We start from the raw sequence: 26,442 nt of genomic DNA, 5'->3' as shown, positions 1-26,442 counted from the left end.
CATGTAATAACAATTATTTGTGGTGTGAACTCAAGAACACCCCACAGAGGTCTGTTTAGGGAACTAGGGATTTTAACAACTGCTTCCCAATATATTTATTCCTGAATGAAACTTGTCATTAAAAATATAACTCTTTTTCAAATGAACTGCTCAGTTCATTGAGTCAATACTGGAAATACAAACAATCTCCACCAAGATTTAAATTCACTTTCTTTGGTTCATAAAGGTGTTCATTTTTCAGGAACACACATTTTCAATAACTTGTCAGCAATCATAAAAAGTTTAACTACTGATTAATTTTAATTTAAAGGGAGCCTAGAGGCTTTATTGCTGGCCAATTCCTACGCCATTGATGAGTTTCTGGGTAGAACCAAATGATGTTTGTAGGCTCCTAATAATATCAAATAACGTATTAGTACAATCTAACTTCTGTACAAATTCAGTGCAGCCATGTAAGCACTGTAAATGTATTGTAAAATGACTTTTCTACTTGATGATACAAGGATACATAAATTATCAAATGCAGCTCAGTGTCTTGAACATTTACGTGTTTTAAATGAAAATATCTTTAAGATTTTTTTGATTTATTCCACATTAATGAGGATAGTGGAGTCTGTGAAAGGTACATATGCATATTGTTTTTCTTTGTAAATATTTATTGTTCATTCTTGTTTTTCTGACATGTTCATCAAGGAGGATCTCCTCCCCATTGATCTATTAGGATGAAAAGTACACCTAATCTAAACTTCACTAACATGTCATGAGAGTAAGTAAAAAGTGACAGAGACAGATAACTGTCTTAATTCATCTTTTATTGCATCAAAAGTTAATGTTTTCTGTGTGACGTAGCACAAAAACTGTACTGCCAATTTTTCTACACAGTGCTAAATGCTTCAACACAGATTTACCTGGACATGCTTGAGCAATGGCTAATGCCACCACCTGATGTGGATTCCATGGATCTCATCTTTCACCAAGGTGGAACAACCCCTCCCCCCCCCCCTCCCCCCCCCCCCCCTCAAATAATTGTATGGAAGTTCATGCATTTTTAAATTAATATCTTCCAAACAGATGGATTTGTCATGCTCGATGTGACAACAGTGTGTTCCTGTCTTGGCCAATTAGATCTCTCAATCTGAAACCCATGGATTTCTTTTTATTGAGTATGTGAAATCTTTGTGGTCTGTCATCTTTGCCAAAACCAATTCCTGAACTCTAAATGCCATTTCTCATATGCTCACATTTGTGACTCCACATATACTTCAAACTGTATGATATCAAATGGATTATCACCTGGATGATGTCTGTGTGGGCATGGGAAGGCATATGAAACATCTGTAAAGGAAGCATTTTTTAACTTTCTTTTACATTCTCTGTAATTCTTACTGCAGTATTGCTATGAATGAAATAGCTGTAGCCATTTGTAACTTCTATTGCCCTGTGTATGACCCAAGGACTGACTGAAAGGATATAAAACTCCTCACATTACTAAGGGACCAAATATCATAGAGCGTAAGTGCAAGGCCTTTTTTTTTATTTTGCGCGACAAGAACTGCAAAACTCAATCAACTCTGTTTTGTGGGAATGAACAAATTCTTATCTCCGTTCTCCAGCCAAGGCTGACTCTGAAAAATTTGTGTTCTAGATTGATATGTTCAATTTGTTGAAGTCACTTTCAATATAGGGTCAGTTTTACTCCAGATGCCTCCATTAGACCTTTCCTCTGTTCAAAACCTATCTGCATCCCATTTACTGTGAAACTATAAAGTAGCTCTCCAGCTTTTTGCCTTCCAGTAGGTGCATGAGAATGTGATAGAAGTTGCAGGCACTTCCATTGAGCGAATTGATTTTGATTAAATATGGCACAGCATACGAACGAAGTTCAAGGTTGTAAAAATGTTGCCCAGTGATATGCTATTACAAACGGTCCCTTAGTAATGCAAGCTGTTTACTCTCATTTTTGTCAGATCTGTGCAGAACAGGAAAAATGAAGTAACTGACTTTTCCCATTTCTACTTCATATGGCAGTACTATTAAGTGTAGATCCACGTAACACTTACCGGTGTACTCTCTTTTATACTGTGGGTAATGTGTATCCGAGTCTGTTCATCAAAAATCTGTGCATCCACAGTTTCAGTTGTTTTCTCTGAGTCCTTCCCATCAGTCACCTGGAGCTGGAACAAGTAAAGAGATGCCTTCTATTAAAGCTGACTGTTCATACACTTTTACAATTAAAAATTGATGTATGCTGCATAAAGTGAGGAATTCACATTGCTAAAGACATTAGAATTCAGAATCATAACTCTGTTTCAGGGGAAGAATCTTGGCCTGCAAGATGTGACCAGTCACAGAAGCTGCAATTACTGGTAGGAAGAGCACAGGGTGGAGTCGGCTGCAGATGGTGGCTCATATCTATGTAAACTGTGTGTGTTGCTTTGGATTGGAAGAGATTCTTTCTCATTTTGGGTGGCTGCCTGAAATGGTAAAGACCATCAGCCTTGCTTGCAAGATGAAGGCAGAGCTCACCATCTGTAGCATTGTTGACAGGACCGACTTTGGACATTAGTACAGAGCCAAGTGGAGTGCCTGAATCAGAGGCTCAGATGGTTCTGCAACAGTGTAAACCGAACATTTCTCACCTTGTGCCATAGAGTGGTAGATTCTCGGGCTCCACTTAATAGGTCAGTGGTCCACTACATACAAGAAGCATCTACCCAGATAGAGGGGCTGTGTGGAGGGGACTGGGTGGTTTTTTTAGGTTAGAGGGGCTCAAGAAACCACAGAAACGGCACAATTCAAATCAGAGGAGGGCAAACACAGGGTGAGGGTAGACGTAGTCACATTTGGTACTGTAGTTGTAAACTGCCATAGCTATGTGTTGGGAAAGGCCCTAAGCTCCAAGCATTAATACAGCGGACTGAAACTCAAATAGTTATAGGTATGGAAAGCAGTCTAAAGCTGGAGATAAGTTCAGTCGAAATTTTAACAAAGGACCTAACTGTGTTCAGAAAAGATAGATTAAATGCAGTAGAGTGTGGAGAGTTTATTGCTATGAAAAGTAGTTTACCTTTTAGTGTAACTGAAGTAGATAGTTCCAATGACTTCAATCTACCCTTGATATCCTTTCAAAAATACATGTTTAAAGTTGGTGGTAAACAAAAACATCATCCAAAATTGTATTGAATGCTTTCTCAGAAATTTTTTTTGAACAATTACATTTCACAAGTGTAAATGGTTGCAAATACAGATATGAACTCTCAGCAACAAATAATCCTGAGCAAACTAAGAGCATCATGATAGGTACAACAGAAAAAAGCTGCCAAATTTAAAAGAATGCAAAACCCCAAGACTAGCAAAACTTTGCAGAAACTCACAATTTAGGGTGATCTTCAACGTGGGAGATTTTAATAGTTTCCACAACGAAACTCTGACTTGAAATCTGGCAGAAAATCCAAAGAGAATCTTGTCATATGCACAGTACACCAGCGTCAAAATACAATCAATAACAATACTGATGACAGTGCCACTGAAGTAGAGTTATTAAACACCATTATCCAAAATTCTTTCACCAAAGAAGGTGATGTAAATATTCAAAAATTCGAATCAAGAACAACTGCCAACATGAGTTAACTTTGAGTAGGTATCCTCAGACTAGTGAAGCAGGTTAAATCACTTTATAAAGGCAAGGCCTTCACTCCAGATTGAATATCAGATAAATTCCTTTCAGAGTATGCTAATGCAATAGCTTTATATTTAGTAAACATATACCACTGTTTGCCCACCAAAAGACCCATAACTAGAAATTCAGAAGTTGCACAGGTCAAACCAATATTCAAGAAAAGAAATAAAAACTATTCACTGAATTACACATCCATACCAGTAACATCGATTTGCAGTTGGATTTTGAAGCATACACTGTCTTCAAACATTATGAATTACCTCGAAGAAAATGATTTATTGACAAATAGCCAACATGGATTCAGAAAATATCATTTTTGTGAAACACAAGTAGCTCTTTATTCTCACGGAGTAATGAGTGCTATCAACAGATGCCAAACTGATTCCAATTTCCAGATTCCCAGAAGGCTTTTGATACCATTCCTCACAAGCAACTTCAAATCAAACTGCATGCCTACAGAGTATCATTTCCGTTGTGTGGCTGGATTCATGGTTTCCTGTCAGAAAAGTCACTGTTTGTAGTAACTGACAGAAAACCATCGAGTAAAACAGAAGTAATATATGGCATTCCCCAAGGAAGTGTTGTACGCCCTCTGCTGTTCTTGATCTACATAAATGAATTAGGAGACAATCTGGGCAGCCCTCTTAGATTGTTTGCAGATGATGCTGTCCTTTACCAACTTGAAAAGCCATGAGATGATAAGAATCAGTTGCAAAATGGTTAGACAAGATGTGTATGGTGCAAAAAGTGGCAATTGCGTCCAAGTAATGGAAAGTGTGAAGTCATCCACATAGAAACTGCTAAATTTTGATCACACGATAAATCACACAAATCTAAAGGCCGTGATTCAACTAAGTACTTAGGGATTAGAATTATGAATAAGTTAAATTAGAATGACTACACAGATCATGTTGTGGGGAAATGAACCAAAGACTACAATTTATTGGCACAACACTTGGAAAATGAGACAGATCTATTAAACAGATGTCTGTCCTCTTCTGGAGTATTGCTTCATTGTGTGGGATCTGCTTCAGATAGAACTGAGGACAGACACCAAAAAAGTTCAAAGAAGGACAGCTTGTTTTATATTATTGTGAAATAGCGGACAAAGTGTCACAGACATGATAAGCAAATTGGGTTGGCAATCATAAAACAAAGGCGTTTTTCATCACAGCAGGATCACCTCATCTCATGAAATTTCTATCACCAGCTTTCTCCTCTGATTGCGAAAATATTTTGTTGACACGCACCTACATAAGGAGAAATAAGATAAGACAGAAGTCGCAAAGAAAGAGTTAAGTGTTTGTTTTTCCTGTGTGCTGTTCAAAAGTTGAATGATTGAGAAATAAGATGGGGATGGTTTGATGAACTCTCTGCCAGGGTCTTGATTGTGAATTGCAGAGCAATCAGGCACATTGACAGACCATCTGACCTGTGAAATTATAATGGAATCCTGACATGATTGCTCCATCTTCTGAAGCCTCAAGAACATCATGTCAGATACTTCTAATGCTATTGGTGCCACCCTCTTCTGGGCTAAACTAGTCTAATTACAACAGTTTGTTTTGTGATATATAATTTTTAGTATGTAATAAGTGTGAGCAGTTTCATCACCGTAACTTGTACTTTTATTTGTCTTTGCTCTTCTTCTTCCCTATTTATAATCTGATGCTTATGACACAACAAGTGAGTGAGTGAGTGAGAGAGAGAGAGAGAGAGAGAGAGAGAGAGAGAGAGAAGTGGAAAAAGTGTATCTTTTTAGCTGACACTGGAAATTAGTATGGAGTGTAATGGTTTCTAAAGACAAGGTTAGTGTAAGTTCAATGTGTGCTATAATGTCTTTCCCTCACTACAACTGTTACTTGGTCAGATACAGTCTTTCCCCTCTTTAGGATGGAAACCGAATACAACAACCTGCCAACAGAATATTTGTTGTTTCTGCAAGATGTACTTAAATAAAAACAGCATCATATAAGAAAAAGATGCATCAGGAATCTTTAAGTGAGCATGTCAATTAATCATCAACATCTACAGCTACATCTACACATATACTCCGTTAGCCGCCAAGCAGTGAGTGGCGGAGGGCACAATTCACACCAAAGTCATATTTCCCCCCTTCTGTTTCACTTGTGGATCGCGCGAGGGAAAACGACTGTCTGAATGCCACAGTATGAGCTCTTATTTCCCTTATCTTTGAATGGAGATCAAGTTGGTGGTAATAATATATGCTCTACATCCTCAGTGAAGATCAGATTTCGGAATTTAGTGAGCAGCCCCTTCTGTTTAGAGCACCGTCTATCTGCAAGTGTGTCCACTTCAAACTTTCTATGGAATTTGTAGGAGGTATTGAATAGGATTGGGGAGAAGAGAAGTTTGTGGCACAACTTGACAAGAAGAAGGGATCGGTTAGTAGGCCAGTTTTGAGGCATCAAGGGATCACAAATTTAGCATTGGAGGGCAGCGTGGAGGGTAAAAATCGTAGAGGGAAAGCAAGAAATGAATACACTAAGCAGATTCAGAAGAATGTAGGTTGCAGTAGGTACTGGGAGATGAAGAAGCTTTCACAGGATAGAGTAGCATGGAGAGCTGCATCAAACCAGTCTCAGGACTGAAGACAATAACAACAACAATATGGAATTTGTGATGCTTTCGCGATGGCTAAATGTACCAGTCACGAATCTTGCTGCTCTTCTTTGGACCTTCCCAATCTCTTAAATCAAACCCAACTGGTAAGGTTCCCATACAGATGAACAATACTCCAAGACTAGATGAACTAACATATTGTAAGCTATTTCCTTTGTTGAAGTGTTGCATCGCTTCAGGATTCTACCAATAAACCACAATCTAGAGTTTGCCTTACCTGTTACTTGTGTAATCTGATCATTCCATTTGAGATCATTTCAAATAGTCACACCCAGATACTTGACGGACAGTACCACTTCCAAAGACTGGGCATTTATTTTGTAATCGTACATTAATGGGGATTTTCGCCTTGTTATACGCAGTAGGTTACACTTATTAATGTTGAGAGATAACTGCCAGTCATTATACCAAGCATTTATTTTCTGCAAATCCTCATTGATTTGTTCACAACTTTCGTGTGATACTACTTTCTTGCAGACTACAGCATGATCGACAAACAGTCTAAGGCCGCTGTCAATACCATCAACCAGATCGTTTGTGTAAATCGTAAAAAAAAGACAACCCATTACGCTGCCCTGGGGCACACCTGAAGTTACGCTTGTTTCTGTTGAAGTCATCCTATTCAGGACGACATACTACTCCCTGTCTGTTAGCAAACTTTCTATCCAACCGCATATGTCATCGGATAGATGTAAGCGCGCACTTTATGTAGCAAGTGACAGTGCGGAACTGAGCTGAATGCCTTTCTGAAGTCGAGAAATATGGTATCAACCTGGGAGCTGGTATCTAGAGCCTGTTGTATATCATGCACAAGGAGGGCCAGCTGTGTCTCGCATGACCGCTGTTTCCTAAAAGTGTGCTGGTTTCTGCAGATGAGCTTCTCAATGTCTACAAAGTTCATTATGTCTGAACACAAAATACATTCCAACAAATCGATGTCAGTGAAATTGGTTGATAATTGTGTGCATTTGATTTTCTACCGTTTTTATAGGTTGCTATGACCTGGACTTTCTTCCAGTCAGGTGGAAGTTTTCTGCTGTTCCAGTGATCTCTGATAGATGATGGATAAGAAAGGTGCTATATTTGTAGCATACAGCACTCCGTCTTCAGGCCACAAGTGGCCTATCAGGACCATCCGACCGCCGTGTCATCCTCAGGTGAGGAAGCGGATAGGAGGGGCGTGTGGTCAGCACACCGCTCTCCCGGACGTTAGGATAGTTTTCTTTGACCGGAGCTGCTACTATTCGGTCGAGTAGCTCCTCAATTGGCATCACGAGGCTATATTTGTAGCATAGTCAACATAAAATCTTACGGGTATGCCGTATGGGCCAGATGCCTTCCGAATGTCTAAGGATGTTAACTGTTTTGCAATCCCAGATACACTAAACACTACATCAGCCACCCTTTCGTTTGTTTGATAATTGAAAGGGGGAATGGTGCTGCAGTCTTCTACCGCGTATTTGAAATCTAGGTTTAGAATTTCAGGCTTCTGTTTATCATCATCAGTTACATTACCCGTACTACCAAAATTTTATAGCGTTGTTTTTAGAATCTGCAGATAAAATATTGCTTTCAAAAGAATCTCTCATTGTCCTTCTGACAGCTGCCTTTCATTTCGCATAATTTCTGTTTCTCAGCGAGGCAGTCACTACATTTAAAACGACTGTGCAAAATTCTCTGTTTCCTTAGCAAATTCCTAATATGTTTGTTGTACCAAAGTGGATTCTTTCTCTCCCCTATACTTTCCGATCAAAGATGCTCAAATATTTGTGTCCCGCAGTGAATGCTTGGAGCTGACTATGAAGGTATTCATTAATGACACTTTTATTTGCATTCCCAAACAAGAAAACTCTACACTGTTTCTTTGGTTTTTTTGCTACTTCCACTGACATAGAAGTCACAATGACATTATGGTCGCTAATACCTTCTTCTAGATTAACTTCCTCAAAAAGATCAGGTCTGTTTGTCACCAAGATATCTAATATGTTCCCATCTCGTGTTGGTTTTCTAACCAATTGTTTTTCTAGAATAACTTTACACCAATCTTTGCTTCTGCCCCCTGTGATAAACGTGTAATTTTCCCAGTCAATGGATGCTAGATTAAAGTCTCTACCTATAACTAATGGATAATTTGGATACTTACTTCCTATGTACTCAAGACTTTCCCTGAACCGTTCTGCGACGTTTGTTGCGGATGCTGGTGGTCTACGAAAACGTCCTAATACAATGGTCAATCCTTGTCTGATTGACAGTTTTATCCAGACTATTTCACAGTCCGACCCAGTATCGATCTCAACTGCATTTAAACAGCTTTTAATGCAATGAACACACCACCTCCCACATAAGTCCTATCCTTCCTAAACATTGTCCAATCCGGGTTCAAAATTTCACTGCTTTTTATGTCTGATTTCAACCAGCTTTTGGTACCTTCTAAAATATTGACATTGCTACTGTTTATTTCAGAGATTAACTCAGGGATCTTGCTACAGACACTTCGACAATTTACTAACACGAGATTAAGCATATTTAAATCCTTTGGAAGACCTTTTAGGCAAACTAACAATTTTTACAGTTGGCACACCCACATCAGTGTCATGAACTGGTAATTTTTCAGGCCAGCGATTTGCTTCCCGTGGGAAGGAATCTAATCTAAAAAAACCCTATGTGCACGCCACAAGTACTATGTTACCCATGTAGCTGCTTCCTGTGTGTAGTGACCCCCGATCTATCGTAGGCATCCTACAACCTTCCACCCCATAGCGTAGGTCGAGGAATCTACAACCATTTTTGTCACAGAGTCGACGTAGCCTCTGGTTTAGATTCTCTACTCGACTCCAAACCAGAGGACCCCAGTCCACCCTGAGTAATGCTGCAGATCGACAGCCTGGCTTCCACTCCTCGAAAGATGGAGGCCGCCTTCACCAGTTTAGCCAGCCGTCGAAAGGACACGAAGATTTCCTCGAAGCCCCGACGACAGGCATCATTGGTGCTGACATGTGCAACAATCTGCAGCTGGCTGCACTCCACACACTCGATAGCCACCGGAAGAGCCTCTTCCACATCACGAACAAGGCCCCCCGGCAAGCACACCGAGTGAACGTTGGACTTCTTTCCCGCCCTAGTCGTTATGTTCCTGAGGGGCTCCATGACCTACCTAACATTGGAGCTTCCAATAACTAACAAATCCCTATCCCCACGTGCCTGTCTGGACCTTGCTGAAGGAGCGGCCACTATCCTGGCAGAAGGTACATTCTGATTTGGCTCAACCTCCCTCCCAGCATCAGATAGCACACTGAATCTATTAGCAAAGTGCATGGGATTTGGTAGGAGGCTGCGTCCCCCATGCAGCCTTCACCTTGAGGCTCACATGCAGCCTTCACCTTGAGGCTCAAGACCTCAACACAGTCTGTCATCCACACTGAGGTGAGAATGGGCCGGCCGACTCAGTCGCACCTGAGGTCGGCTCAGTAACAGAGAGCTGTGGCATCACAGCACTATAATTTCACAATTAGATGGGGTGATACCTATAAGTGACTATCTGTTTGTACCAGTGGATGCATAACAAGTACTTCTGGAAAGCATTAACACTGGTAATGATACCCCCCCCTCCCCCATGTCATACATATATACAGGCATTCAGCCTACTTATAATTTTGTTTTGTTTGTTTCTATGTACTTATCTGAACCATTTAGTGTCCAAACAGCTTCTGCTGAGTAAAAAAAATAGACTACCATATTTTTTCAATGGCCAATGTGTTTTATTTTTAATATCTGTTTCAATAGCATACTTGAAGAATACTTCGCTGTGAACGTTCTAATTAGCACAAATTAGTCCCCTCAAAAGTAAACTATTTAATGTCGGAACACTTTTACGTTCACAGTAGTTTTTGAGAACTTTATCCATACTGAAACTTCCTGGCAGATTAAAACTGTGTGCCCGACCGAGACTCGAACTCGGGACCTTTGCCTTTCGCGGGCAAGTGCTCTACCAACTGAGCTACCGAAGCACGACTCACGTCCGGTACTCACAGCTTTACTTCTGCCAGTATCCGTCTCCTACCTTCCAAACTTTACAGAAGCTCTTCTGCGAAACTTGCAGAACTAGCACTCCTGAAAGAAAGGATATTGCGGAGACATGGCTTAGCCACAGCCTGGGGGATGTTTCCAGAATGAGATTTTCACTCTGCAGCGGAGTGTGCGCTGATATGAAACTTCCTGGCAGATTAAAACTGTGTGCCCGACCGAGACTCGAACTCGGGACCTTTGCCTTTCGCGGGCAAGTGCTCTACCAACTGAGCTACCGAAGCACGACTCACGTCCGGTACTCACAGCTTTACTTCTGCCAGTATCCGTCTCCTACCTTCCAAACTTTACAGAAGCTCTTCTGCGAAACTTGCAGAACTAGCACTCCTGAAAGAAAGGATATTGCGGAGACATGGCTTAGCCACAGCCTGGGGGATGTTTCCAGAATGAGATTTTCACTCTGCAGCGGAGTGTGCGCTGATATGAAACTTCCTGGCAGATTAAAACTGTGTGCCCGACCGAGACTCGAACTCGGGACCTTTGCCTTTCGCGGGCAAGTGCTCTACCAACTGAGCTACCGAAGCACGACTCACGTCCGGTACTCACAGCTTTACTTCTGCCAGTATCCGTCTCCTACCTTCCAAACTTTACAGAAGCTCTTCTGCGAAACTTGCAGAACTAGCACTCCTGAAAGAAAGGATATTGCGGAGACATGGCTTAGCCACAGCCTGGGGGATGTTTCCAGAATGAGATTTTCACTCTGCAGCGGAGTGTGCGCTGATATGAAACTTCCTGGCAGATTAAAACTGTGTGCCCGACCGAGACTCGAACTCGGGACCTTTGCCTTTCGCGGGCAAGTGCTCTACCAACTGAGCTACCGAAGCACGACTCACGTCCGGTACTCACAGCTTTACTTCTGCCAGTATCCGTCTCCTACCTTCCAAACTTTACAGAAGCTCTTCTGCGAAACTTGCAGAACTAGCACTCCTGAAAGAAAGGATGTTGCGGAGACATGGCTTAGCCACAGCCTGGGGGATGTTTCCAGAATGAGATTTTCACTCTGCAGCGGAGTGTGCGCTGATATGAAACTTCCTGGCAGATTAAAACTGTGTGCCCGACCGAGACTCGAACTCGGGACTTTGCCTTTCGCGGGCAAGTGCTCTACCAACTGAGCTACCGAAGCACGACTCACGTCCGGTACTCACAGCTTTACTTCTGCCAGTATCCGTCTCCTACCTTCCAAACTTTACAGAAGCTCTTCTGCGAAACTTGCAGAACTAGCACTCCTGAAAGAAAGGATATTGCGGAGACATGGCTTAGCCACAGCCTGGGGGATGTTTCCAGAATGAGATTTTCACTCTGCAGCGGAGTGTGCGCTGATATGAAACTTCCTGGCAGATTAAAACTGTGTGCCCGACCGAGACTCGAACTCGGGACCTTTGCCTTTCGCGGGCAAGTGCTCTACCAACTGAGCTACCGAAGCACGACTCACGTCCGGTACTCACAGCTTTACTTCTGCCAGTATCCGTCTCCTACCTTCCAAACTTTACAGGAAGTTTCATATCAGCGCACACTCCGCTGCAGAGTGAAAATCTCATTCTGGTTTATCCATACTCTTTTCACAATTATTGCATGAAAAGGTTTTCAGATACCATTACCAGTCACAAAATATGGTGAAGCTGAATTGTTTATTTAGCGACATGTTTTGAGGTGATCTCTCATTATTAGGCCATATTGGCATTACAAAACATTTAACGTAAGTGTATACAGATATTAAAGTTTCTTTTCGTAGCTGTTGTGATCATAATTGTTGTTGCGGCGTAGCCACTGTGAATTTCTGAGAAACGTGTGTCTGGGGAAAGAATCCACATGGCACATGTGGTGAAACAGGCACTGATGACACAGCTGTCAAGTTGTAGAACATACTAGTTTACACCCTCTAGCTGTGCCCACTCATCCTAACCAATAACTTGGCGCCAGTCATGTCGATGTAAAAGGCTGAACAGTGTTTACCTACCAGCTGGTGTATGAGATGAGGTTGTTTCACAGGTGGTTCTACCTTTAGCTCCTGGTTTGGTTTAGAAACACTGATGGCATCTCATCATGGTGAGTCTAACCCAATAAAATTCTTTGGATCACTAAATACATTCTCCCAATTAAATTTCACACAATACTATCTGAATCCCATGCCAATTTCCTCGATTTTGATCTCATCCTCTGTGAAGGTCAGCAACACAATTCTGTTCACATTAAACCTACTAACAAACAATAGCACTTACATTTTGACAGTTGCCATTCTTTCCCTATCAAATGTTCCTTCCCACATAGCCTCAACATTCAAGGAAAACTTATTTGTTCAGTTTCAGACTCTTCACAGCAGTAAACCATTATTATCACCTCAACCTTCAATGGATGTAATTACTCCACCAGTCTAGTTCAAAAGCAGATTTTCTGGGCCATCACATCCAATGCTGGTATTGCTCCCCCCCCCCCCCCCCCCACCCCACCCCACCCTCCCACCCCAAAAAAAAGAAAAAAAATCTTGGGAGTATGTCACTTCCCATTTGGTATTATACTAGCCTAGAATATATTAATCAGCTACTTCGACAAGGCAACTATTTCCTAAAATCACGCCTTAACGTAAGGTCCATTCTGTTCGACATTTTGTCCACAACGTGTAGAACAGCTTTTTGTCACCCTCCCAGTATCCACAATATCCTTATAAGACCCTATGCTCCTTCTACACTCATCTCCCTACCCTATGCCTCATATCTCTGCTGACCATCCCTGCTGTAATAATTTCCCTACAAACCCTCCTACCAAGACCTATATCAGCCCTGCAACTGGCAATACATGTACTATGAAAGGGAAGCCACCTCTGAAGTGACATGTCATACACCAAGTGCCATGCAAACACTGTTTAGCCCTTCACATTAGCATGACTACCACCAAGTTTTCAGTTAGGATGAATGGGCAAAGGCAGAGGGTGTATACTGTCAACATGCAATATCATGTTGCAGAATGGGCTCTACAACATGACAGTCATGACCTCAGTGCCACAACCCCCCATTTGGATTATTCCCCCAGATACCAGTTTCTCAGAACACCACAGGTGGGAACTGGCGCTACAACATGTCCTTGGTTCTCACCACCCACCTGGCTTTAATTAACATTAATTTCTTCCAACTCAGCATTTATTCGCTGTAACTAATCTTTTCTTCACTACCTTTTAGTTTGGTATACTCTTCATTTTCTGACCTGACTATTTTTCCCAGCCCCGACTCTCATCTCTATCACATACAATGTACTTAGCTTTTTACTTTTATTAACTCATGCACGATGTTTTGGCAGTAATCTCTGTCTTGTGCATTACCCTGTCTTCAATCTTTAAGTTCTCAGGGTTTCAAATCTAATCAATTGCAGTCTCCAACAATCAGTCCTCCCTTCTCATCCCACCCGGTAAGCCTCCCCTGACCCAGGGTTCTGGGCAACTTCCCGCTCCACCCTTTTGCTAAACCCCACCAGTCGTTTTCCATTACCCCTCTTCCTTCCCCTTCAATTTCATTATACTTTCAAAAATCGATTCTCTTCACGACTAAATATGTTTCTGTTGACCTGGGTTACCTGCTTTCTGTTGCATAATATATAAGTAGTTAATGTATCGCTTAATCTTAATATATATTTCGGTATTAACTAAAATCTGTATTTTATATTGTGTTATTACTGGTAGTTTCTTATTATTTTAGGAAACAGTTAGCAACAACAAAAGCTGGACTCTGGACAACATCAAGACTCAACAGGAAGTGATAAAGAATGCAGTGGAGATGTCAGGAAATGAAACACTACTAACTGAAGCAACATGCAGTGGAGATGTCAGGAAATGAAACACTACGAACTGAAGCAACATGCAGCTTGACACTGAGTGTGAGGCAGCAGTACAGGAAAATCACGAGCCCTACAGAAGAACATTACAATCAATTTGCACAAGAGGAAAGGTAATGTTTATAAAATCAAAAAGAAGACTCAGAAGCAGATCCATCAATGGAAAAAAAGAAAGAAGATGAAAGCAACCAACAAAAAGTGAAGCTTAGGATAAATCTGAGGAGGACATTGTATACAAAGGCAAATGTTTAGTTACTGTGCCAGATATGAAAGTGGAAGATTCATATTGCAGACCAGACACGTGAACTTCTGTAGCAGGCAATGTATGACTCAGTTGTTATTAACCAACTTCATGTCAACAAGTGAACTAAAACGGCCACTACTGTTTAACTAGACCAGTTTAAACTAGTGTTGCATAGTGCTTTAGCCTATGAGCATATAGCTTCCACCACTGCCATGATATAAAGTAGCTTTTATTTGCAATAGACATATATAACAAATCAGCAGTACTTGGATTTATATCAGTCTCACAAATAAACTACTGCATATTAATCCATTATGGAACACCAGCTTATATTTTCCATCAAAAACAATTATAGTTTGGTTTGGTGAACTAACAGGCAATTTTCGTCTTTTGTTGCAGAAGTTTGTGATCAGTAATTGTTGCTGGCCCTAAAATAAGGGTACAACAATGGCAATAAGGATATGACAGTTTTGGTTCACTAAGCATTATCATAAATGTTAAATTTCTTGATCTCTGGCAGCAACATCTGAACCAGCATCAGGAACTGGTTAAACACTTAACTATTTCAACAATGTAGTATTCAAAGGCAATACAGCCATACAATGAGGCTCAATGAGACTGGCAGGTGTATCACAAAAGCCTCGCATCACACTTTCAAGCAAGTGACATCAAATGTCTGGATCGCCAATGGGTCTTTTTGTTATCTACTAATCCTTGGTTATATTACTTGGTTCAAAATGTAGTCCCACTGTCCAAGCAGTCTGTTTTACTGTTGTCTGCAACATTCTCTTTATTATCTAATCATTTTTCCAACAAAGAGAATGTGGCAGCAAAACTAAAATACTTAACAACCATTCAAGTAATATATTTTTTGAAGTAATGCACCTTGGACTGCAGATTTTCAGGGGTGAGTGTAAAATGTAAATTTATGTGTAATTTAGTAAATCACATGCAGAAAGTTTAACATGTATGTAGGGATTCACTTAGCCTCAGATAATGAGGTGTCCCCCGATCCAGTCTGTTCCCTGCCTGGCTGAAGTACCTCAAACTGCATGTCCATCTGAAATATTGCAAGTAGCGAAACACACTTTTTAGCAGATTTTGACATTACACTTGTGATCAGAGTGATACATTGATACAGTGCAACGTGTTTCTGCAACAGACGCTTAAAGTGGTAAACAAGTTCCATATGGCTCCAGTCACCCACAATCCCGGGGTACAGGATGTCATTCATTGTGGTATACAATGTTTTCAAGTTGCCCGGACTGGTTTTCCTCACATCCCTAACAAGAATATCCATGTTATGAGAACAAACGTTATAAGTGTGTACACAGAAGTCACATTGCAGAAGTACGCCATAGCACAGTGGTCACAGGCATCAGCACAGCTGATTCAAATTAATAACACTTGAAGCACTGATAATGTGCTGGCACCATGTAAAATTTTGTTACATCCAACAATGCAAGACATACTAGTGACCTTTCTTTCCAATACCAGCATATCAGGCTCAGTCATTAGCCAGTATATGTATAACCATACAAAAAAGCAAAGCAATCAAAGACATAGTCAGATATCAATGACACTTACTACACATATATGCCACTGGCAGGTATGTAAATGATTACAGCTGCATTTATCTGTGACAAGTATTAGTGTCATTCATTTTAGTGTTGTTAGCAGGTCTAGTAGAAAACATAAAGCTCGTGAACAGCATTGGATATTGAGTGATCACTGTGAAGGACATGAAGAGGCCCAACACTACATTGGTCAGAAACTAGTGGCAGTCAGAATAGGATATTAATGTCTCATTTGTGTGCTGCCTTTAAGACCACAACACAAATGACTGCATTTGGAACTGTGACCTGGAAGCGTAGAAAGCTGATGAATGGCATAGCATTGCGCTCAGCACTGAATCATGGTTTTGCACTACCCCAGGTGACAATTGTAGGTGAGTGCTGTACTGGCCTGGGGAGAGGTCCTTTTCATCCAATGTTCTGAAGACGCTCACGTGATGTTACTACTGGCATCATGATATGGGGAGCCATTGGGTGTGACTTTAGGTTATGGCTGGTAGTGATTGAGGAATCTCTGATGGCACAATGGTACATCACATACATCCTGCATCCTCATGTGCTAACTCACAAGCAACAGTATCGTGGCACCATTTTTTAACAGGATAATGCTCATCCACAGATTATAGACATCTCTAAGAGTTGTCTGGGTGATGTTGACATATTACCATGGCCAGCAAGATAACTATACCTGTCCCGACAAAACATGTGAGAGACCAGCTCAGATGTCAACTCCTGCCCAGTATCAATACTCAAGATATCAAGCACTAGTTACAGCAGGGTGAGTTCATCTCAAATTATACAGGCCATGTCAACTCGAGGTCATGAATTTCTCTCGTAAAAATATATATTAGACCTCTATATCAAAAGTGTTAAGAAATACAGTATTTTCATTTTGTTTTAATTTTTGTAAACATTACGGCCCTTTGGAAAATATATGTTTTACAATTAACTCTTAAAAGGCTTGATGTTGCCATGCCTATTCACTGATTATCAATTCTTTCACCTCTGACAATGTCTGTTAATGTGAAAAATACTGAGCTGCATTGTAGTTACGAATCCACATTAAATTGTAGGTCTCCTTATATCAGCTGAAATGTGCAAAACTGATTACCAAAGTACCAATGGCAACTAAAATGAAATAGCGTTTTATCCAAAAGAAGAACTTAAACCCTCAGCTCTGAGCATGAGTAAGCCGAGGAACTGTGGTTCAGGTTTATAGAAATAGTTGACCACGTACAAAACCCCAGATAAGAACATCAACAACATCGGAAAAGATAGATTGCTTCTTCTTCTTCTTATACTGCCCACACAATCCACTGCCGGTCCTTGGCCTCACTCATTCCAGCATTCAACACCTTCCTGTCAGCTGTATCTTCATATCACAAACCCATTATATGCATGTCTCCCATGGTATTATCGTTTCATCTCGTTCTTGGTCATCCTAGTGGTCTCATTCCTTCACCTTCTCCACACTGCCTTTATTACCAGGGTCTCCCCTCTTCACAGGTCAGTACCAACCTGAGACTTTTAGTTTTCACATGCTACAATGTCAGGTAATGAGCATAATCGTCTTGAGTTCTATGTTTTTCCTTATTCTCCATTATTCTTTTTTTTTCACTGGTCTGTATATTTTTCTCAGTACTTTATTTTCAAAAGTGATGAGCTTTTTTGTCAGGGCTCATGTCTTGCTAGCATAGCACATTACTGGTTTGATGATGGTCTGATACATTCAGATTTTTGCCTGCCTGAACAGCAGCTTAGATCTTATGATGTTATGTATAGTTCCTAGACATATTCGCTTGAATTCTCTTTATGATTTCCTGTTATAGAAGGTTTTGTTGGTTGATGTTGACACCAAGGTATGTGAATGCATCTGTCTTCTATGTTGTTCATTTCCTGATTGTCAGATGGTTTGGTCCTAACGGAGATCTGCTTCCGATTAGCAGGAACTTTGTTTCATTTCCATTTATACTTAGAACTATTTTCTCCGGATCACCACAATATAAACCACGAAAGCCAGAACATTTATCCTTTTTCCCTATGGTGACTCATGCACATTATTGTGTTACTCTACTCACGATGTTGTTGAGTGCCAAATTGAACAGGGTTGGTGGTATTATCTCCCTATTTTACTCCTGTTTCTACCTTAAATATTTCTGAGAGCTCCCCATGTACCTTCACTCTACACTTTGATTCCATCACACACATTTTATTAGTTTTATCAGCTTGTCCAGCATCTCACACTCTGTGATTATCCTCCACATCTCTTCTCTCACTATGCTGCCATATGCTTTGTTGAAGTCTTTATACATACAGAAGGTATCTTGACTTATCTAGCATTTGTTTTAGTGTGAATATCTGCTCCCCTGTTGACTTACCCTTTCTGAACCTCACTTGTGCTGTGCCTAATGTTTCTTCAGTGCATGTGCTGAGCCTCTTCAGTATGATTCTTGACATTATTTTATAGCACATGCATAGCAGTGATATTCTTCTATAGTTCTGTGACAACATTTTGTTTCCCTTCTCGTATATGAAACATACAGCAGCAGTTTTCCATTCCTCCAGCATTACTTCTTGCCTCCTCACCTCTTTTATCAATTGGGCTAGCCATTCATATGTCTTGTCTCCCCTTCTTTGATTAGCTCTGTTGATACCATGTCTATGCCTGGGGCCATCTCATTTTTCAGTATTTTTATTGCCTCCTTCACTTCCATCAGAGTTTGTTCTTTGACAAATGGTTGTACATTCTGGTTGTTTTCTGGCCTGTTTTCATTGTCTTAGTTGTCTACTGGTGTCGTTCCGCAGTTCTTTGAAGTATCTTCTCCAGTTCTCTAGATTCGTTTCATTTGCAGTGAACGGTTTTCAATTCTCATCCTTCATTATCACAGGCTTAGCCCTGTTCTCATTTTTATAATTTCTCATTGTCCTGTAAAACTGTTTACTAACATTATGGCTGAAGTCCTCCTCTGCCTTCTCTATATGTTCATTTGTGAATGATCTTTTCTGTTGCCTGAGTGTTCTCACCACTTATCTCATGGCTGTCCTGAATTTTATTGAGTTTTCATATTTGTCTTTGCTTATCATTGCCAGCTGTCTTCCTGACCTGAACTGCTTTCGTACATGTTTCACTGAACCATGGTTTGTGCCTGATATTGCTATTATTGTTATCTCCTAAAAGTTCCTGCGCATTCTTCTTTATAGCAATAGTTATCTTGTTCCACACTGTATCCGTATTTTCACCTTCTTTCTTGTTGCTTTCATTCTCTAATTCGTGAAACTACTTCTGAGCTTAATCTTAAACTGCTTATTCGCTTCCTCTTCTTTTAGCCTACTCACATCTACTCTTCATGTTCTTTTGCCACTGTTGCTCATACTTGGTTGTTTTGATAATGATTGTTTCATCTTTACAAGCACAAGAGAATGGTCTAATCCAATATCAGCCCCTCTCACTGTCCTAACATCTGTTGCTGCCTTTTTTATGTTTTTCCTCTATTAACATATGAGGGAATGGTACAAGTCTAACCCAAAGAACATCCAAACTGGAATACCCGAAGACAACTTAAGTTTAAATTGTCTAGGATTTGCTGATGACCTTGCTCTCTTGTCCAACAGTATTCAGGAAACCAAACAACAAGTTATCTCACTACAGGAAATAGCACAGAAAGTTGGTCTTGGAATATACTTTGATAAACCGTCATCATCTTGACTGACCCACCACTCATAAACAACATTTCCATAGGAAACCTAGAAATCAAAATTGTAGATAAATTTAAATATCTGGGAGAAATTATAACATAGAACCTCAATGAAAAGCCAACATGGCCAACACAAAGAGCCTGTCAATAGCAACAAAATTAAAACACTACAAAACAGCCACTCAACCAGATATAACACACACAAGTGAAACCATCTTCAAAACAACTAACACTGCACAAATAGACAAAATACTGAAAATAGAGACACGAATCATCAGAATGTGCATCAACAAATCGTACCAGAAAGATGGACGCTGAAGACTACCTACAAATGAAACAGTCTACAAGGAAATAGAACTGGTAATGAGCACAATCAGGAAAAAACGCATTTCACTTTTTGGACATCTAATTAGAACACCAGAGTTCAGGATCATCAGGAGAATAATAGAAAAATTGTGAAATAGTAAGTGCAACATTAAGTGGATTACAGAAATCAAGGAAGATATGAATGAGCTACAGATTACATTGGAAGACCTAAGAAACAAAACTGACAAAATCAGGAAACTCACAAACAAACAAACCAGACTGCAAGTGAGAATCAACAAACAGACAATAAGAAGGGTGATTTCTGATGAAGAAAGGAGGATGAGATGTGAGATAATCAAGAAGTACTGGGCTGACAGGAAAATGAAAAATTCTTTGTATAAAGTTGGCTAGAGTGGTGCAATGAAGGACATAAAACATAAATAATAAATTATTAATAATAATAATAATAATAATAATAATAATAATAATAATAGTGCATGGTCTTTTTGGTTAATAGTTAGCCCAACCAGTGAGGTCTATGTTACTTTATGTTATGTCTCTACAGGGAAATGATGCACTGTCAATTTGCATGTTTCTAGCTGTGGCGAAGTTGATGAGCCACGCCTGGAAGGAAGATAAAATTGCATCCGGTCCCAAGCCTGGATATAGTGGAAGAGTTAATCATTGGACTAATCATTCAACATTGTAAAAAATTAGAGGGTTCCTACACAATCACACCCTGCCTCGTATTGGAATGGATGTCATGGAAAATGAAACAATCCTACATATAAAGGACTACATATAGGAACATGGTATGTAAGAACACCACAAACACTACACGCTGCACAACAGACAAAGATACTTGATGATGAACTAACAGAGTACAAGGTGGATATTACAATCCTGCAGGAGAGAAATGGCCTGGACAAGGCATACACAGAACAAAAACTGTACAGCCATATACAGTGTAATCAAACTTGGTCATCATGTATTTGGGACAGTATTTCCACTACATAATAAAATAATGCTCAATTTGATGACACGAAAATACGTCAGTGAAGAGATATCCTATATCAGAATCAGGGGTACATATAGAAACATCTCAGAAAGTTTCCATGACACAACTGAGGGCAAATTCTATGAAACATTAGGCCAGATATGCTCCACATTACCACAATATGACATCAAAATTGCACTAGGAGACTTAAATGCCTAAATAGGACAAGAACACCAATGGCAACCATATATAGTTGTGTTCAACTTTCACACTGAAATAAATGATAAAGACAGATTGCTAATTACTGTAAAGAAGACATGTTAAGTTGCATCAGATATGCACAATTAAAAGATACTTACATAAAGCTTCCAGGCCCAGTCTTCATCAGCAAAAGAGAAACACACACCATCCACACGCACAGGCAAACACACCTCATGCAAACATGACCGCAAACTTTTGGCAGCTCAGGCCACAATGCATGTATCATCTGGGATGAAAGCAGCAATCTGGAGAGGGCGGGGAAGGGAAGGGGTAGTAGTGTACTGATGGGAGGAGAGACAAACGCAGTCTGGAGGTGTGTGCAGGGACTAGAATGACAACAGGCACAGCGTCAGGAGGTTGTCGGGCAGAGAAATGGGTAAAAAAGGAGCAAAAAATGAGAAGAGCAGGGAAAGATGGGCAGATGCATTGGCAGAGGATGGCAAACAGAGGTTTGCAGATGAAAATGGAAAGATGATGATAGGACACTGGGGGGTGGAAACTGTTGAGTGGACGATGTGGGGACGGTATGTTACCTGATGTTGAGGCAAGGATAATTATAGGAGCAGAGAATGTGTTGCAAGTATAGTTACCATTTGTGCAGTGGTGGAGGGAAGGATCCATATGGCTATGGTAGTGAAGCAGCCATTGAAATCTAGCTTGTTATGCTCAGCTGTGTGTTGTGCCACAGGGTGATCTACTCTGCTCTTGGCCAGTTTGGTGGTGGCCATTCATATTGGTGGACAGCTGGTTGGTAGTCATACCAACATAAAATGCTGTGCAATGATTGCAGCAGAGCTGATAAATGACAGGGCTGCTGTCACAGACAGCCTGGCCCTTGAACGGGTAGGATAAACCTGTGACAGAGCCAGAATAGAAAGTCCTCGGTGGGTGGATTGGGCAGGTCCTGCACTTTGGTCTTTCACAGAAATATGACCCTTGTGGCAGGGGGTTGGGATTGGGAGTGGCATAGGAATGGATTAGAATGTTGCGGAGGTTGGGTGGGCAAGGGGAAAGGTAGGAAGGATCTCAGGTAGTATGTCCCTCATCTCATGGCATGATGGTAGGTAATCAAACCCCTGCTTAAGGATGTGGTTAACTAGTTCCAGTTTGGGATGGTACTGGGTGACGAAGGGGGACCTCCTTTGCAACTGGGTGTTGGGAGTGGTGGGAGAATTGGGGGTGTGAAAGGAAATAACATGGGGGATCTGTTTGTGGACTAGGTCTGGGATATAGTGCCTCTTTGTGAAGTCCCTCAAAATACTGAGCAAGGGAACTTCTGTCACTGTAAATATGCCATCCCCCAGCGGCCAGGATGTATGATAGGGATTTTGTTAGTATGAAAGGGATGGCAGCTGTTGAAATGCAGGTACTGTTGATGGTTGGTAGGTTTAATGTGGATGGAGGTGTGGATGGATCCATCAGAAAGGAGGTGGTCTACATCTAGGAAGGTGGCACTCTGGTTTGAGGAGGACCAGGTGAAGTGGATGGGAGAGAAGGTGTTGAGGTTGTGAAGAAAGGACAATGAGGTATCTTGGCCCTGAGTCCAATCATTAAGATATCATCAATGAACATGAACCAGATTAAGGGTTTGGTGTTTTGGGAGGCTAGGAAGGACTTCTCTAGATGGCTCAAAAACAGGTTGGCATAGGAGGGTGCCATGGCAGGTGCCCATGGCTGTGCCATGGATTTGTTTGTTTACAATCCTTTCAAAGTTGTGGGTTAAGATAAAATTAGTAAGGTGTATGAGGACTGAAGTAACGGGTCATTCCATTTCAAGTGGTTTGAATTTAGGTAAGCTCCCCACTCGACCATCTTCAGGTTTGATTAAATTTTTACAGGATGTATGTATAGGGCTTAAACAAAGCACTGCCAAATTACAGCTCCATATGGTTGCGATACTAGCCACCTTTTTGTAAAGGCTAGTTTTTTGGCATTATAACTTAAATGAATAAATCATCAACTTTGTTTTACCAGTGCTCAGTATCTAACAGACCTGCCATGCTAAAACTTTATGACTCTGTTTAAATTTTTGGGTATAATAGCTTGGTTGTAGAATGAAAAGTCAAATTATGGTTAATTCATCATAATATGCTATCAAAGTGCCTCATAAATGTCGTAATGAATTTTGACTATAGCTTATTGGCTTGTATCTACTGAAAAAATAAATTTCTGAAGCTGATTCTTTAGTCATCTGCAGCCTGTAAGCATGTCAAAAATGTCTGCAAGTGGCATCTAGGCTGCTCAAATAATAACTAAATTTTCTAAGTTCAACATCTACTCAAAAATTTAATTAGTCAATTCTGGCTCACTTTCAGGAGGTCATACCTCAAAAGGGATTCCTTAAATCTGATTTTTCTGAGCACCACTGAAAAGAACATATCTGGTTGGATCAGAAAAAGTTGTTTTTATTTTGAGATGTTGCATTTAAGAACAAACAAACTTACATTTTCATTACATTAAAAATACACAATGCACAATCTTGTGTTGGTCCATGGTAGCTTAACCACTACCAGTCTTACTCTTTATGGTTCCTAAATCACAATACTTCTGTTCTCATTAATTCAGTTGCTGAAATGTATTACTAATAGCAGTTACAGTTGGCTCTAGCAAGATATAATGTTGGCCCATTCTTGCTGCTGTTGGAGCTGGAATTACAGAAATAATGTGTTGGTCTGGAATCCAACAAACATCCTGCCTTACTCACCAATAGAATAAATGTGCAGGTACACTGGGGTGCATGAAACTGACTAAGGCATCATTTTCTTCATGTGAAACTTCAGAGACATTACAAATCCACCATTTTCCATCATAAATACAGGTAATGTATCGGCCTGGTTGTAAGGCTGCAATATTTCTGTAAGAAACTACTGTTTGACTCTGGTCAAAAATTACCACAAAACAATTTATATCACTGGATACTCTTCTAATACAAACTTGCTTTTAATTTAATGGCACAAAGTGGTGATTGTCTCTTGTTCTTGATACTGTGCGGCCATTTTAAAATTGTTCTTCCTGCTCAGTTTTTGATACATGAATTTCTTCTTTTGAAACAAAAACAAATTGGATTCCACAGATATTATTTGTACAGTATTTAAACAAATCAGTTGTTATCAAAATCTTGACCTCAGTTGGCCTTTGAAGGCCTGCTCTTACTGCCAGACACATTAAAGTTCCTCCAAATCCATCACAGGGAGATTTTCCATGGCTGAGATTCCAGTCATTTTGATGCTGGTAAAGCTTCAGAAAATTTTTCAAGTTGTACTGTGTTGCTGCCCATCACCAAAGCAGTAAATGTGTGATCTATTAACTTCATTAAGAAAGCATGTACAGTGATTGCATCACATTTCAGGCTGTTGCCTGATGCTGTTGATGTCCAAGTTATTTCTGAAACACACAACAAGTGGGTGTAAAGTTGTTTGGCTGTTATGCCAATGAAAACCTTGAGCTCCATTGTGGACAATGAATGAATAATTTTCAGCAAAATCCATTAATATGATTAGTTCAGTTGGCTTCATGCTTTCTTTTATGCCCTTTGAGTGTTTGCTTTGTTGTTTTGCAATATAATGGTGAGTGGAAAGTTTGTCAATTTTCGAAATCAGATCTTCAATAAAATCCCCAGTGGTCATATGCTTGGTTTTTAATGTGTGTCTATCAATGTGCAACCACTGTTTGAACTCGACAGTATCATCTGGTTCACTGTCTTCAAAGTTCTTTCTAAAAACTGGTGCAGAAGTTCCTTCCCCAGACAGATTTCACCCCGATGGAGCACGCAGTCTTTGGATTCCAAATCAAATATTGTTCTAGCAATCTTCTTTAATTGGACAGCTTCCAAGCATCAATTTTACATTTTGGTCAATAAAAAAAAATTGAAAAATCCCATTCCAAGCCCATGAAGAAGTCGATAGGCTGCAGACATTTCTTTCAAATTATTCACAAGTTGCTACTCACCATCATATAGTGGAGATGCTGAGTTGCAGATAAGCACAACAAAAAGACTCTTAAAATTAAAGCTTTCAGCACACACACACACACACACACATGTAAGAGTCTTTTTGTTGAGCCTATCTGCAACTCAGCATCTCCACCATATGGTGAGTAGCAACTTTCCTTTTCACCCATCCTGGATTTGCCAGTGTTTGATATTATTCTCAGAAGGTATTTTTGCATCAAAATTTTCTTTCCCTTTATTCTAATTGATACACATTCCTTTTTACCTGGCAAAATTTGGCTAAATTCTTCATTATGAAGAAAGGTTACCATTCTTACTTTTATTTCATCTGAAATCGGTCCTTGCCACATTTGTTCTTTGGCACAGCTAATACACCATTTCCTGACTTTAAATTCCTAGCTGCTTTTATCGTTCTTTATGAAATGCCTACTCTAGCATTCTCTCTTTTATAGTCCAGCTTTGAGGTACTAATGTCACAATTCGCAATTTTTGAGGTTGCCTTGACAAGTGCAACTTTTCTTTCAATTCTTTAATCAGCTGCTTATAGTATTCACAATCAGGACATACCTTGCTTGTACTGGGTGTTTGAAAACCTTTTGGGTCATAGCCTTCAGCAGCAGCAATGTTATTCACAATTGCTTCTTGAGTTTTGCTTATTTTTCGTTTTGTGAAACCTTTGGCATCACTTGTTGCTACCCTCTGAAATTTCAGAAGGGAGACATCAAAAGGAGTTGCATCAACTGATTCTGCTGGTTTAACTCTGGTTTATCTTTTGACTGGGATGAAGACGACTGAGATTTTTCTGCTTTTCTTGCTGAAAATATTCTTCTACATGTTGGACAGAACTGGCCAGATTTCACACTGCTCTCTGTTGTAGCTTCCAGTTGTTTTACTGTTTCTATATTAACAATTTTACAGATTTGTTTCCCCCTCAAAGAGGGTTACAACAGAATCTTTGTAGAAATTCATACTTGTCCAAAAGTACTGCTTTGTGATGAAACATATTTGTGCATTTTCAGTAAGACATATTTCACTTCTTTGGTTTAGTAAATCTTGTTGTTCTACTTAAAATTCTTTGATATGTTTTAAGCCTTGTTGATATGTATATGTTTTCAGATGACATCCAGAATTATCTGCAAGGCCATGCTACAAGGCACTGAAATCCAGTAAACTACAATTCAGTTTTTAC

The 26,442-nt window shown here is 40.1% G+C and overlaps 1 protein-coding gene and 5 non-coding genes across 6 annotated transcripts in view; all 6 read right to left on the bottom strand.

The window, feature by feature from the left end:
- Window positions 1–26,442, bottom strand: part of LOC126267834 (centromere-associated protein E-like) — a 536,568-nt gene that overhangs the window by 336,190 nt on the left and 173,936 nt on the right. The window contains exon 9 of the mRNA XM_049973138.1: window positions 2,061–2,174. Coding sequence (XP_049829095.1) covers window positions 2,061–2,174 — 114 coding nt within the window. The remainder of the gene's footprint in view (window positions 1–2,060; window positions 2,175–26,442) is intronic.
- On the bottom strand, window positions 10,256–10,330 carry Trnas-cga (transfer RNA serine (anticodon CGA)). Its single transcript has one exon. It is a non-coding gene; the product is annotated as a tRNA-Ser (tRNA).
- Trnas-cga (transfer RNA serine (anticodon CGA)) lies at window positions 10,556–10,630 on the bottom strand. Its single transcript has one exon. It is a non-coding gene; the product is annotated as a tRNA-Ser (tRNA).
- Trnas-cga (transfer RNA serine (anticodon CGA)) lies at window positions 10,856–10,930 on the bottom strand. The gene has a single exon. It is a non-coding gene; the product is annotated as a tRNA-Ser (tRNA).
- Trnas-cga (transfer RNA serine (anticodon CGA)) lies at window positions 11,156–11,230 on the bottom strand. Its single transcript has one exon. It is a non-coding gene; the product is annotated as a tRNA-Ser (tRNA).
- Window positions 11,755–11,829, bottom strand: Trnas-cga (transfer RNA serine (anticodon CGA)). The gene has a single exon. It is a non-coding gene; the product is annotated as a tRNA-Ser (tRNA).

Source organism: Schistocerca gregaria, chromosome 4 (genome assembly GCF_023897955.1).
Source record: "Schistocerca gregaria isolate iqSchGreg1 chromosome 4, iqSchGreg1.2, whole genome shotgun sequence".
NCBI classification, from domain to species: Eukaryota; Metazoa; Arthropoda; class Insecta; order Orthoptera; family Acrididae; genus Schistocerca; species Schistocerca gregaria.
Note: the sequence above shows the minus strand (reverse complement) of the source record. Positions and strands in the feature narration are given on the sequence as shown.